The sequence below is a fragment of the Aptenodytes forsteri genome, unplaced genomic scaffold (assembly GCF_000699145.1).
Source record: "Aptenodytes forsteri isolate BGI_AS27 unplaced genomic scaffold, ASM69914v1 Scaffold264, whole genome shotgun sequence".
In the NCBI taxonomy this organism is placed as follows: Eukaryota; Metazoa; Chordata; class Aves; order Sphenisciformes; family Spheniscidae; genus Aptenodytes; species Aptenodytes forsteri.
The window spans coordinates 1,933,892-1,946,349 of record NW_008795936.1 but is presented as its reverse complement, the minus strand read 5'-3'; the positions used below and the strand labels follow the sequence as shown (position 1 = coordinate 1,946,349).

General features: G+C 43.2%; 1 protein-coding gene across 1 annotated transcript in view; it reads left to right on the top strand.

Annotated features, from left to right (window-relative positions):
* Positions 1-200: 200 nt before the first annotated feature.
* ATIC (5-aminoimidazole-4-carboxamide ribonucleotide formyltransferase/IMP cyclohydrolase) overlaps positions 201-12,458 on the top strand; it is a gene marked incomplete at its 5' end in the record, with an annotated part of 24,214 nt that continues 11,956 nt past the window's right edge. The window contains 9 exons of the mRNA XM_019473619.1: positions 201-367; positions 2,158-2,234; positions 3,332-3,398; positions 5,764-5,852; positions 7,330-7,481; positions 7,618-7,774; positions 9,506-9,631; positions 9,800-9,907; positions 11,158-11,243. Of these exons, the coding sequence (XP_019329164.1) occupies positions 201-367; positions 2,158-2,234; positions 3,332-3,398; positions 5,764-5,852; positions 7,330-7,481; positions 7,618-7,774; positions 9,506-9,631; positions 9,800-9,907; positions 11,158-11,243 (1,029 nt within the window). The remainder of the gene's footprint in view (positions 368-2,157; positions 2,235-3,331; positions 3,399-5,763; positions 5,853-7,329; positions 7,482-7,617; positions 7,775-9,505; positions 9,632-9,799; positions 9,908-11,157; positions 11,244-12,458) is intronic.

Sequence of the window (12,458 nt, the reverse complement as noted above, 5' to 3'; positions counted from 1 at the left end):
GCGGCAGCGCTGCCTCCTCCCGCCGGTGTCTCTCCTGGGGGGGGGGGCGCTTCTCCGTTGTGGATGTGGGGAAGCGTGAGGCTCTGGTGGTCAGCTCATCCCTCCCCTACCCAGTCACCTCACATCAGGGAAGATTCATAAGCTATAGAACTTATAAAGGCTTCCCTCTCTTAATCCTGTTGTTTTCTTTCTCTGTTCCACTTTTAAAACCAAAATATTTGTTCTCTTCCCACCTGTTAGCTTTACTCAGTGTCTCTGACAAGACCAGCCTGGTGGAATTTGCGAAGAGTCTGAATGCTCTTGGCCTGGGTTTAATTGCTTCTGGAGGAACAGCCAAATCCCTGAGAGATGCTGGCTTGCCTGTCAGGTACAGACACTTTCCTATACACCTCCAGCAAAAATGCTTATTTGGGTCCTGAGGCTGCTTAAATTGTTTTCTCCGTCTGTGAGCAAATGTGATTGAAAACTGGTCTGAAAGCAAGTCTTCCCTTCCAAAAAAACTCCACCTCAAAAGCCCCAGAGCAAACTTCAGGACCTTCTTGGCCCGAAGTTGGCTGACTGAGGCCAAAGAGTGTTACAGTGCAGGTCAGCACGCAGAGAGGTGTCAGAAGCATTGTGTTGGAGGTGATGCCTTGTCTGCCTCGGGCCAGCTTTTTTCCATGAGACAATCAGTTGTCTTGAAATTCATGATCTGACCCTAGTGCTGCTCTTCACAGCCAGCTGAAAGCTGATCTTTGCCTAGTCCTGCGACAGGAAAGGTGGCACGTGTCAGGAATATGTTGAAGCTCACTGGAGATCATTTGTCACAAATAATTTTCCCAGCATGATGGTCAGCTTTTTCAGACAGACCCTTTAAGTGTTGTGCATCCACTGTTTGAGAAGGGGCATGTAAAGTCACCGGCTGTTTTGGCCTATGATTCTGGGGAAATTTGTTTTACTTTTTTCCACGCTGTGATTAAAAAAACCAGTTCTGGCCAGATAAAAATTGTTTCCAGTACAGTGATGAAAAATCTGTCAAGTATTTGGCAGGACAGGTGCCTGTGACTCTTTTTTTGCTTCCAGTGAATGCAGTGATAGGCCCCTGGGACGTATCAGCATGAATATACGCCATCTCCAGAGCTCCCTGTCCTCACTGTTATCCAGCACTTGATTATGTCTCTCCGACTTCTTTGCTTGGCTGTGCTATCAGTGAAGCCTGAAGCAAAGAATAGTCACATTTCCCCTTCCCTCTCCAATTTATTGTTCCTTTACCATCATAAACAGTCACAGGGAGTGGTGAAACTTTAAATGTTTTGGCTAAGCTGGGAAGAAGAGTACTGAGGTATTGCTTCTTTTGAGGATGGTTTTCCATTCTCTCTATAAACCATGTTTACTTGGGATTTGCTTATCTTGGTTATTTCGGTGTATTTGAGAAATAGCCATACTGCTTAGTTGAGTGTGACCCATGAACTTTGTTTCCTTTCATGGGAAAAGCAGTTGTTGCCTCTTTGTCATAGAGGGGGGGTTTGTTGTGAAATGTATACAATTTTTTGTTTTGGGTCACTTACTAGAAAGCAGTGTCCTTTCTGTCTTCTGTCAGATGTAGCTTTTGCATAAGATATAGATCAACATCTTGTGAAGAGTGAGAGAGCATTAAACCAACATTTTGGCTGTTTCCACTAATCCTTCTGTACCTAGCAGCATTTTGCTAGCTAGTTGACAGATGCCAACCATAACAAAAACAGTCAGATCTATCTTAACGTAGAATGTCTCATCTCGGAACTACTTCCCAGCCTTCCGTAAGAAGGATGCATCCTAGTCTGTCACTCAGCATAGGTTTTTCCTAGCAGTTTAGTAATACACCTTCCATATGTTGTGTTCTTACTGAGATACAATATACTGAAGTTTAGAGGAATCGTGCATGTGTTTTCTCTCTAAACTCCTCCTGTCATTGGTGGAAAGGTAGTGATTTTTTTTTAACAGAGGAACCAAAAGAAAGCTAAGTTTATTTCCCCTCCTTGCTGCCTCCAAAACTCCTAGGTTTTAAATCTCCTTCCAGTAAAACCAATATTGCCAGTAGATCTAAACTACTGCCTTGATGGGGATGATAAACATTGAACCTATAGATTAAGTCAGTATGGCACGTCTGTTACCATGCTGTGTTTTCTCATTGAGCAGAGATGTTTCAGACCTGACAGGGTTCCCTGAGATGTTAGGTGGACGTGTGAAAACCCTTCATCCTGCAGTCCATGCTGGTATGTTTCTGCTAATTTATTTTCAGTCTAAAAGAGAAAACCATGGGCAGTAAGGGTGGGAAGAAGGGGTTGACAGATGTCTCTTTTTAAGGGTTGTGTGGAAGAACAGGGTAGTGAAAACAGGCTTGCTCTAGCAGCAGAAGGAGAGGTGAAAAGCATGGGGTGGAGAAGTGCACAGTGGCTGAATTACTTCCTCTGTTGCTATGCTGGCGTCTATGCAGTTAGTAGAGCTTTTCCTCCCCAGAGCTACAAGTAACAGGGCTTCTCTGTAAATGCCTTTCCACATTCTTTGCAGAGTCAATTTCAAACTGTTCAGGCAGAGAGCTCCACTGAATTTAACCTGTGGATGAATCTGGTGTGTAGCATAAGGAACATGACAGCATAGTCTTTAGTGGGTGATTTCTGGATGTCTAATCTGCCCTGGCTCCTCTTCAGCAAGGAAAATGTGTGATAATTGGTCAATCTGCACGTTAACCCATCTGCTTTTTCATTTCCTGTTATGGTGCTTGAGATCCCTCAAATTGAACCTGTTGCCCATCATACTTGAGGGCTGGAGACAATCTCCTCTGACAGCCTTGAACCCAGGATTGTGCTGTTGCTTACTCTGTGCCAGCCAGTCACCTGCATGTTTCTCTTGAGTTCCTAGGCCCAAGCCAGCCACCTATGCTGCTCAGGTAGAGGCACAGCTTCTTTTGCTTCAGATGCTTCATAGACTTCGAGTGTTGCTGGCTGACGAGTGGCAGGTGCCCTTTTACTCTCCATGAACTCCTTAATGACAGCTTTAGTGTTTTAAGGGTAGCAACTGGATGCTTATAAAGTATGTTTTTGAGATTGCTCTTCAGCACTTGGAATGCTGTAGGATTTAGCATTGGGGAAAAAAACCTGTGAGCATGGAATTTGAACAGCCAAAGAGTCAGTAAAATGGAATAGGGTAGAGGAGTAGGGGCTGAGGACTGTTGTCTGAACTAGAATCAGAAAGTTTATTGTAGAAAATCTCTGAGGAAAAGCACAGTCTGAAGGAAGATTTTGAATTAAAAAAATGTTTGCTGGTGATTTTGTTCTTTTTTTAATAAAGATGTACTGTTGTTTTTAACTAGGCATCTTGGCTCGCAATATTCCAGAAGATAATGCTGATATGAACAAACAGGATTTCAGCCTTGTAAGGTAAATGTTGGGGGACATGATGCAATTCATCAGTAATCAAAAATGAACATTGGAGACCAGTCAACACCAGTGAATGGGAGCAGTAGGGATTGTAACATCTGCACACCAGAAGATCTGCGATCTCCTTCCTTTTCCCTGTCACAAGATACTATGTTTTTAAAAATACAAATTTTCTACAGATGCGTCTTCATCACTTGTAGTAAGAGAAAACTAAACCAAGAAAGTTACATTGTGGTTTCCACAGGGAACAGAGGTTTTAATGTCTTCTGATTATCTGGGAATTTTGACACTTTACATTTAGTCAGTGTTGGACCACATTGCACTTCTTGCAAAGTTGAATTCAGTACTTTTGAAGCTGGCGCATCTCCCTTCAACTTGGCTCTGGTTGTCTGATCAGATGACAATTCCCGATTTTGAAATACTTGCTTAGTAAATATACCCTTTGAGATTTGCATAATGTTTACTGAGTTTCAACACATAAATAAAGAGTAGACATGAAAAGTGGGTCAGGAACACGCAGCATTTGTACAGGCAGAAAACACAGATAACAGGCAGAAAACTTACTTTCTGAGAGCCGTCATGGGAGCAAGTGAGCTGCAGCCAGAAATTGAAGTAACACAGTTTGTGCACTAATGTACCAAAGATTTTTTTCTGGTTTTCTTAGAATGTATTTACTCAGTACACTCACACAGGGCAGTTTGGGACTATGTTTAACTAATTGGTTTTAACATCTAACTAGTGATTGTGACTAACCAATTCTATGTCAGTGGGTAGCTCCTGGTTTAGAAATGAATGGCTGAATTGAACATACTAAATTGTAGGTATAGCCGGGATGGGAGGTATAGTTTGACTGTGGTGACTGGGCTAGAATGCATCTTATTTTTTAAAATTACTTTTAAAAACTGATGTGCCTGGGATGGATGGATTTCCAGGCTGAATTTGAAGACCTGAAATTTTAAACCACAGGAATCGTCATAGATGGCTCAGCAGAGGTGGCTCTTCAGAGTACGCTGCATATTAAAGCAGGCTTTGCTGAATTGCAGGGGGAGTAACATGCCTTTACATCAGTGACTTATAGTGCACTTGCATCCGGAGTAATAATTTGGATTTAGATTGTCTTACATGAAGCAGAAGGAGCTAATCCTCAGCAGGAGGGTCTTTGCATAGTTGCATAAAATTTACATAGCGAAGTCAAGGTAGGAAAACTTGATATTGTTTATCTTGATTTCCACAGATAAAAGCATTAGCAGTGTTAAAGTCCATGGATTCCTGATGGTTTGCAACAGGTCAGGAGCTTGGATTGGAGGGGAGAGGGTATTAGAAATAGAACAGACAATAAAAGGTATCATAGGAAAATTAGAGACATAGGGGGTTCTGAAAACCATACTGGAAACTAATCATCCCTTCCGCTTGAATTCATCATGCAGTGTGGAAACAAAGGAATATTAAAAGTTGGACGCAAGTGTATGCATCACAGCAATTCACTGCGATACTGGGCATGCATTGGGGTTTGATACCTTCATACATTCAGATCAAGAGAGTGAATTAATTCTCTTGGGTTAAAAACATTGTGAAGGTCAAAACAGATACCTCCTTTCACTACAGTTCATGTGGTACTGGTAGGATGGGACAGGGCAAATTACTGCTTCATGCTTTCTGGAATACAGACTGCAGCTTCTTCCAGATCAGCTCAAGAAACTAATTCCAGTAAGCTCCAGTCTTACTTTGAGAGGGAAAGTCAGTTCTCCCACCTGCTTTTGTGTGCCACAGAGGCTTTATGAGATCCACGCTGTGCACTCAGGTTTCATATGCTGTTGGTATTTTAAAAGTCCAGAAGGTGATATGTAGGTCATTTTCTGCTCTTGGAAAAGTTGTGGAAAATTAGACTGTTTATGCTTTGTTTGCAATGGACCTTGCTCTGGGTGCTTACTCTCTTAGGAAAGTTGGTGGATGCCTATTTTCAGTACTGCTGAGAGCTGCTTTGAAGTCCTTTGAAATGACTCAAGTTGCACACCAAAATCACTAAACATTTAAACACAGGCCCATGTATTTAAAGAAACTCTTCCTTTTAACTAACTTCTGTAGATTGTGGTTCTATCCACTGTAACATTGTTTAATGCACAGAGTTCAGTTAAATTGTATAATGCCTGTACTGTTTCACCATTGTAACATTACTTGGTCTTTGGCTGAACACTACTGACTCTTAAGTGTTTTGGAGAAAGAAGCCTTGGCTACAGGATTTTATGTTGGTCCCTGATCTGAGAGACAAGGCCATAAAAACACTGGTAGTATCTTGTGCATTCCAAGCCCAGTTTGGCCTTTTTATTTCTCATTGAGTAACCCTGCTTTTCCCCTCAATTCTCAGAGTCGTAGTGTGTAACCTCTACCCCTTTGTGAAGACCGTATCTTCTCCGGATGTAACTGTGCAAGAGGCAGTGGAAAAGATTGATATTGGTAAGTTAAAGGGAGAGCAAATCTGTTCTCCAGGCAGACTTGATAGTTCTGGTCTCTAAGTGGTCTCAGGTCTTTTCTTTTTGTTTGGTGGCCTTGCACACCCATAAAGGAAGTCTGCTAAAGAGCGCAAGAGTTGCAAGGAGCAGGCTGAAAGCATAGTTGGGTAAACCTCATTGCTTTTAAGCAGATCTACAGTTAAAATGGCAAGTGGCTGTTGTGACAGGCTGGCAAACCATGCTGCACAGGTGGGCAAGTCATGCACTGCCCAAAGGAAGAAGCCTGGTATACTGTAGAAGGCTATGCTAGGAAAGGCCAGGTGGAGCATGCTTCCTACTGAAACACGGAGAGCAGATTAAACCTCTTTTGCAGCCTCTGGCAGCGTAATAAAAATAAAAAAACATGAGCTTTGGAGAGAAAGAGCTAAACCACTGAAAGTGCTCTGGGGATTGCTGAAAACTTCACTGCAGGAAGCCATTACGAGGAAAGAGGTTGGTCTGCATATGTGGGAGAGTAGTTAGTACCTGAGTTCCTTTGCTTTGGAGAGAAAGAGCTAAACCACTGAAAGTGCTCTGGGCTGAAAACTTCACTGCAGGAAGCCATTACGAGGAAAGAGGTTGGTCTGCATATGCGGGAGAGTAGTTAGTACTGGAAGCATGGACGCCTGTATCATCAGGAGTTTTGCTCTTCCTGCTAGTTGTTAACCCCAAAAGGCTTGCAGTTCCTTCACTGCAGCATCTCTGCCTGGCAGCTTGTGAACAGTACAGGCAGTTTTGTGCCATGAGGTTGGATTGGGATTGAATTTTCTTGCAGTAGTTTAGTCCAAATGATGCCCAGCAGAGCTCTCTATTAAATGTTTTATGGAGTAGTACTCACTCTGCATGTAGCGGTGCCAGCCTCTACTTTTCCTTTGCAACAGCCTAGTATCTTGTATGATTTAAAGTGTTGTAATAGCTGTGCAGAGTCAGATTTAAGGGAGAAGCATGGCATTTTACCTTACACAGAGGACCTGGGCAGGATTCATTAATATTTGCAGAGAGATTTGGGAACCTCAGTTGCTTTGCAGTGTAGAAGTAAATCTTCCTATAGGCCCCTCCCCAGCCCAGTGTTGCAGAAGATGGTGCTTAAGTGATACGTGGAGACAGCCATCCTCTTCAGGGTGTGGCTGTGCTGCTTCAAGGCATTCTTGCCCCAGTTGCTCATCGCAGCCCATTCATGACCTGTTTTCTTGCCCCTGCAGCTTGGCCTGTATCTGCAAAGGCCAATCAATGTGCACCTTCACCAGTGGACTGTGTCAAACTCACCAGCCTTGTGCATTTTGAAGAGCATTCTTACAGTCCCTTCTTGCTGGAGAGAGGGGGGCACGTTCATCTGGCACAAATGGTTGATTGGTGCATGTCCCTTCTTGGTGTCATATGTGGCTCTCTATTATGCCGTGTCCAGAAGGGAAGTGCTTCATGCCTCCATCCTTCTCTTGCAGGAGGAGTTGCCTTGCTGCGGGCAGCTGCCAAGAACCATGCTCGCGTGACAGTTGTGTGTGACCCTGCAGACTACTCTGCAGTAGCTAAAGAGATGGCGATATCAAAGGACAAAGACACCTCCATGGAAACCAGACGTCACCTTGCACTGAAGGTTGGTCGTGTTTGCTTGTAGTGAAGGGCTAGGCCAGACTCGTTTGCCTTTTGTTTGTTCACTTCTTTAAACACCAGATCGTGTGTAAGTAAGTTGACGTGTGTAAGTTGACGTGTGTCCCCATTTTTGTCCCCAGGCTTTCACCCACACTGCCCAGTACGATGCAGCCATCTCTGACTACTTTAGGAAAGAGTACAGCAAGGGGGTGTCCCAGCTGCCCCTGAGGTACGGCATGAATCCTCACCAGAGTCCTGCACAGCTCTACACAATGAGATCCAGACTTCCCCTGACAGGTGAGGTCTAGGCCATGCTGGCCAAAAGGGAGCTCTGGGATAGCTAGGAAAGGAGGTGGCTGGGCGTGTCTGCCAGTTTTCTTTAAAACTGAAATACCATCTTGTACCTTAGTCCAAGGGATGGCCAGCAGTACCCTAACAACCACTTTATTACTGAGTGGCACTAGCTTTGTAATGAAAAGGTTGAGCTGTGTGAGACAGAAATGCTTGTCTGCTGACCCCCACAAGACTTATTGTAGCTCCACGTTCTCTGTTGGTGTAAGATTGTGTGTCCACACTGAAGACATTTGGGCAGATTTACGTGGTGCACCTTCTGCTTGACATCAGATCCAGATTTTGCAAAGGAAAACCTTGTTATCCTTTTAAGATGCTTTGCTGCTTTCTATTTTCTTTATTTAGTATCTTCCCAATCTTTTTGTGTCACCGTTTACTCTGTCTAGAAACCAAGCGGTTCTTCTCTACGTTTGAATGGGTTTTGTTCTTTTTTTCTTTCTTTGATGGTTTTGAGCAGAGGTTTATTACCTTAGTTTTCTAGAATGCTGCTTCTGCTAATGGTGGCAGAGGGAAGGGATACTAGTCTCACTCACAAGAGTTTGGGACAGGTCTGGTGTGTCTCTACCATTTTACAAGGTGCGCCACTCATCACAACATTGCTGCAGTGAGGGAAACCCCTGTTTTGGAGAGCAAGTCTGGCTACTCTTGTTCTTGAGATTGTTTTTAATGTTGGTGAAAACCAGCTCTGCCTTGTGTGCAGGCATTGTCCTGTTGAACAGACAGTGAAGCTTTGTGTTGCAGAATTTCCTTATTTCAATTCTGGGATCTCCATAAGAAGCTTTTCTACACCTGCACTGGAAGTTGATTTGCTTGCAAGTCTGCCTCCCAGTATGGGAGCAGAACATCACTGTGTTCACTTGTTCTGGCCATGGACTATTGCTAAAATGACCCTTTCCTCCTATCTCCTGGAATGCTCACAGTCCTGCCGTGTCAGTACAAGCAGCTCTTCTTGCACGACCAGGGCAAAAGGTTTTGAGAACAGACTTTTGAATGACCTTTACTCTTGGCATGGATTTCTAATTAAAGGACCAGATGAAGCATTTTGCTAAAAGCTTGCCCTAAATTTCATGGCTGTGAGTGGTTCTGTTGACATCAGTTAGAGACAACATGTGCTTAAAGTTTGGCTAATGCCGGAGTACTTTGTTGAATCAGAGCTATAGTCACTATATTAAATTTATTTACTAGATTTGTAAAGAAATCTACCTGCTAGGGAGCAGGGGATGTGCTTTTTGCGTTCTTCCCTGACAGCACTGCCTATGCACCTTGGTCAAAATCAAGCTCTGGTAGGCTCCCTCAGAAAGAGATGGCTCTTGTTCCAAATGGCTGCCAGTTGAAGAACTCAAAGAACATAAGGGGGAATGTTCTTTTTTTGTTCCCCTTTCACAAGAGGGGAGGTGCATGGAGTCAGTGTGTGTCTTGCTCCAAGATCGTATCACCAGCTTCTGGTAGGGAAGAGAATTGTATTGGCATCTCCTGAGTCTCAAGCCTGTGCATTCCTCACAAGTCACTGAAGCTTTTCAGGGCATTTAACCTTGCTGAGGAGCCAGGGTCATTTGATAAGACAAATTTGTAGTGATTTCAGTTCTTGGTGGAAGAAATCTCTTCTGCTTGCTGTCCAGACTCTGGGGAGCAGACTCTGCCTGCTTTAATGTGTCCATTTGTGTGCTGTGTTTGCAGTGGTGAATGGCTCTCCAGGGTTTATCAACCTCTGTGATGCTCTCAATGCCTGGCAGCTGGTGAAGGAACTCAAGCAGGCATTAGGCATTCCTGCTGCAGCCTCCTTCAAACACGTCAGTCCTGCAGGTGGGTGGCTCCTTGTTGCCATGCTTTTCTCTTTGAACAGACTATGACTTTTGGCAGGCCCTGCCAGTGGTGTATCTGTGGCCCTTACCCTGGCAGTCTGAGGAGGTCCCAGGGGCAGGGACCAGCGAGAGTTTCTGGTTGAGTGCCCTGGCTTGTATTTCCCACTAGGTGCTGCTGTTGGAATACCTCTCAGCGAAGAGGAGGCGCAAGTCTGCATGGTGCATGACTTCCACAAGACCTTAACACCCTTAGCGTCTGCCTATGCACGAAGCAGAGGTGAGAAGCCCAGGAATAAACTAGCATGTCCAAAGAGCTGAGCTTAATTATCAGGACCTGAGCAGCATGCTTAGCACTTTGCAGGCTCTTCCCTTTGCACTGTACTCCTCTGTAGGGTTTTCTTCCTCCATAAGGATCTGACTGACTGACTAAATGAACTGACTGCCTATCAAAAATTGCTCTCCAAGTGAGCAGACGTTGTATATTGTTTCGAAGAGGCTAAAAACATTTTGGATTCTATTTATATAGAAGACCTGTATTTTTTGATTTGTGTGTATATATATATACACACACACATATAAATCTGTGGGGTTTTGGCTAAAGGATGGATAAACAAATAGCTGTGCTGGTAGCCCACTCAGCCTTCCACCGTATATGGGGTGCTCAGGAACTTGAGTAGAAATGTTTCTGCCTGGTATTTGGTGGGTGATTTTTTTTTAATGCTTTTGTACTTCAGAACTCACAAAAAAAAGCTAAAAATAAGTGAATAAAAATAGCTTCCTCTGCTTAGCTGAGATACTTTGCTAATTGTCTCATTTTCCATGGCATTCCTAGAAAATCTGCATAGATTATAGAAAACAAGCAAACTTACTTGATAAGGGGCACACTGGCTTGAATTCATTTTTCACCACTTTAGGGACCACCTTTGAACATTGCCCTTGGAAAACCGTTGCATGATTGGTAGAAAAACAAATCTTTAGAATGGCAGGGACAGAAGAATTGACCTTGCTAAATAGTAGAGCATCTGTGATAAGAGCTGAGTGCCATTAATTGTTCACCTTAGCTATGCCATTAAATATAGAGAATATTTATTGTTTTAAAAAAAAAAAAAAAAAGCTCTTGGCTACATTTCTGGGTCCGGTTTCTTGTAGGAAAAGCCAGATGGGAGCACAGGCATCTAAAAGCTTTCCTCTTTTTCCAACTGTCTCCTATCTAAAATCTTTCTGTACGATCCTTGCCTTTCCTTGTCCTCTTGCCACCATGGCTACAGCAGAGCTGCTTGCAGTAATGGAGGTAGTCACAAACGCAGTGAAGAAGGAAGAATATCTGAACTATGGGAATATTTAAAGGTGCATGTGTTTGAGGTAGGATTTTCCATCCTTGTTGCTCTTACATGGCCTTTTTTTTTTTTTTTTCTGCTGTGAGATTAGATTATTAGCTGTCATGGAAATTGACTGGATTGTAGGAGCAAAGAGTTTTCTTTGTATTATGCTATAGTTTGGTAAGTTACTAAAAATACAATTTTGCAGGTGCTGATCGGATGTCGTCTTTTGGTGACTTTATTGCCCTGTCTGATATCTGCGATGTGGCTACTGCCAAGATCATTTCCAGAGAGGTTAGTTAAACAGCAGCAAATCATTCGAGTGTAAAAAGGAGAATCACACTAGATGGAGTCATTGGTTTGTAACAGCCGTTCTGTTTGAATTTGACCAGTTTTACTGAAGACTATTTATTGGTCCATTTGTGTAATTCGGTATCCAGAGTGCAGAATTTACACCTATCTTTTGATGCATTTTTCTTCCTACCCGCTAAAACCTGGCTGTGTGGGAGAGCCTGTGAAATAGCAGTGCTTGAAATGCTGCTTTCCAGGAGATGATTGCAAACCTCTGCCTCTGAGTAGGCCTCCGGAAACGAACCCTGATTACGCTGTCACAAGTATCTGGTTGAACAGCTGTAATCAGAACAATAGAGGGCTGGAGAGCTGATGGCCAGCTGCTTGCCCAAGGCAGGAATGTGGATGTAGATTGCTACCTGCCAGTTGATACAAGTTATGTGTAGGCTCAGCCATTTTCCAGGCTGCACTTTTAACTTTGCTGGATTCAATGTTAACTTCATAGCTGACTGCATTGCACAAGTCACTAGTTCAAATACAGAGTTAAACAACTGGGAGTTAATGCTTTACCGAACAAGTTCATCCCATTATATGTTGCTTACAATTTTTTTGAGAGGGGGAAGGCACAATGCAAAGGGCTGTCTTGTATGTTGGAGACTTCTTTTCAAACAAATGAAAGAGCATGTTTGACTGGTTTGTGAGGATAACATTTGGGTTTTGATAATTTGTTATTACTTAAAAACAAAAAAACTGCCACCCACGTTGTAGGATAAGAATGTGAAAGGTGTATATCACTTCATGGCACTGATGAATGTAAACTCTTCTTCTCGGTTTCAATGCTGTTAACAGCTCTTTTGCCAATATTTTTCTCTCATCAGGAGTGTCACTGTTGAAATAAGGATTTTTTTGTTTGTTTGTTTTAAGCCATCTTTACTGTTAGGGCTGAGAAAAGTGGGGATGTCCTGCACAAGCTGTTTCCCCCTGGAGGGGGATATTAGTTATTAGTTCCATTCTGCTTAAAGGGATGGTGGGGTATTTTTTACTAACTGTTGCTAAGAGCTTATAGTGCTCTGCTCTTTCCAGGATTGAAACCAATATTGTAATATTGCCTTTGGTATTGTATGGTACAGACAGACCCAAGAGGTGTGCCTGCAATGCGTTTCTGGAAATGGCAGGTGGAGTTTTCAGTATTGGCTCCCCTTTTTTTTTTTTTTTTTT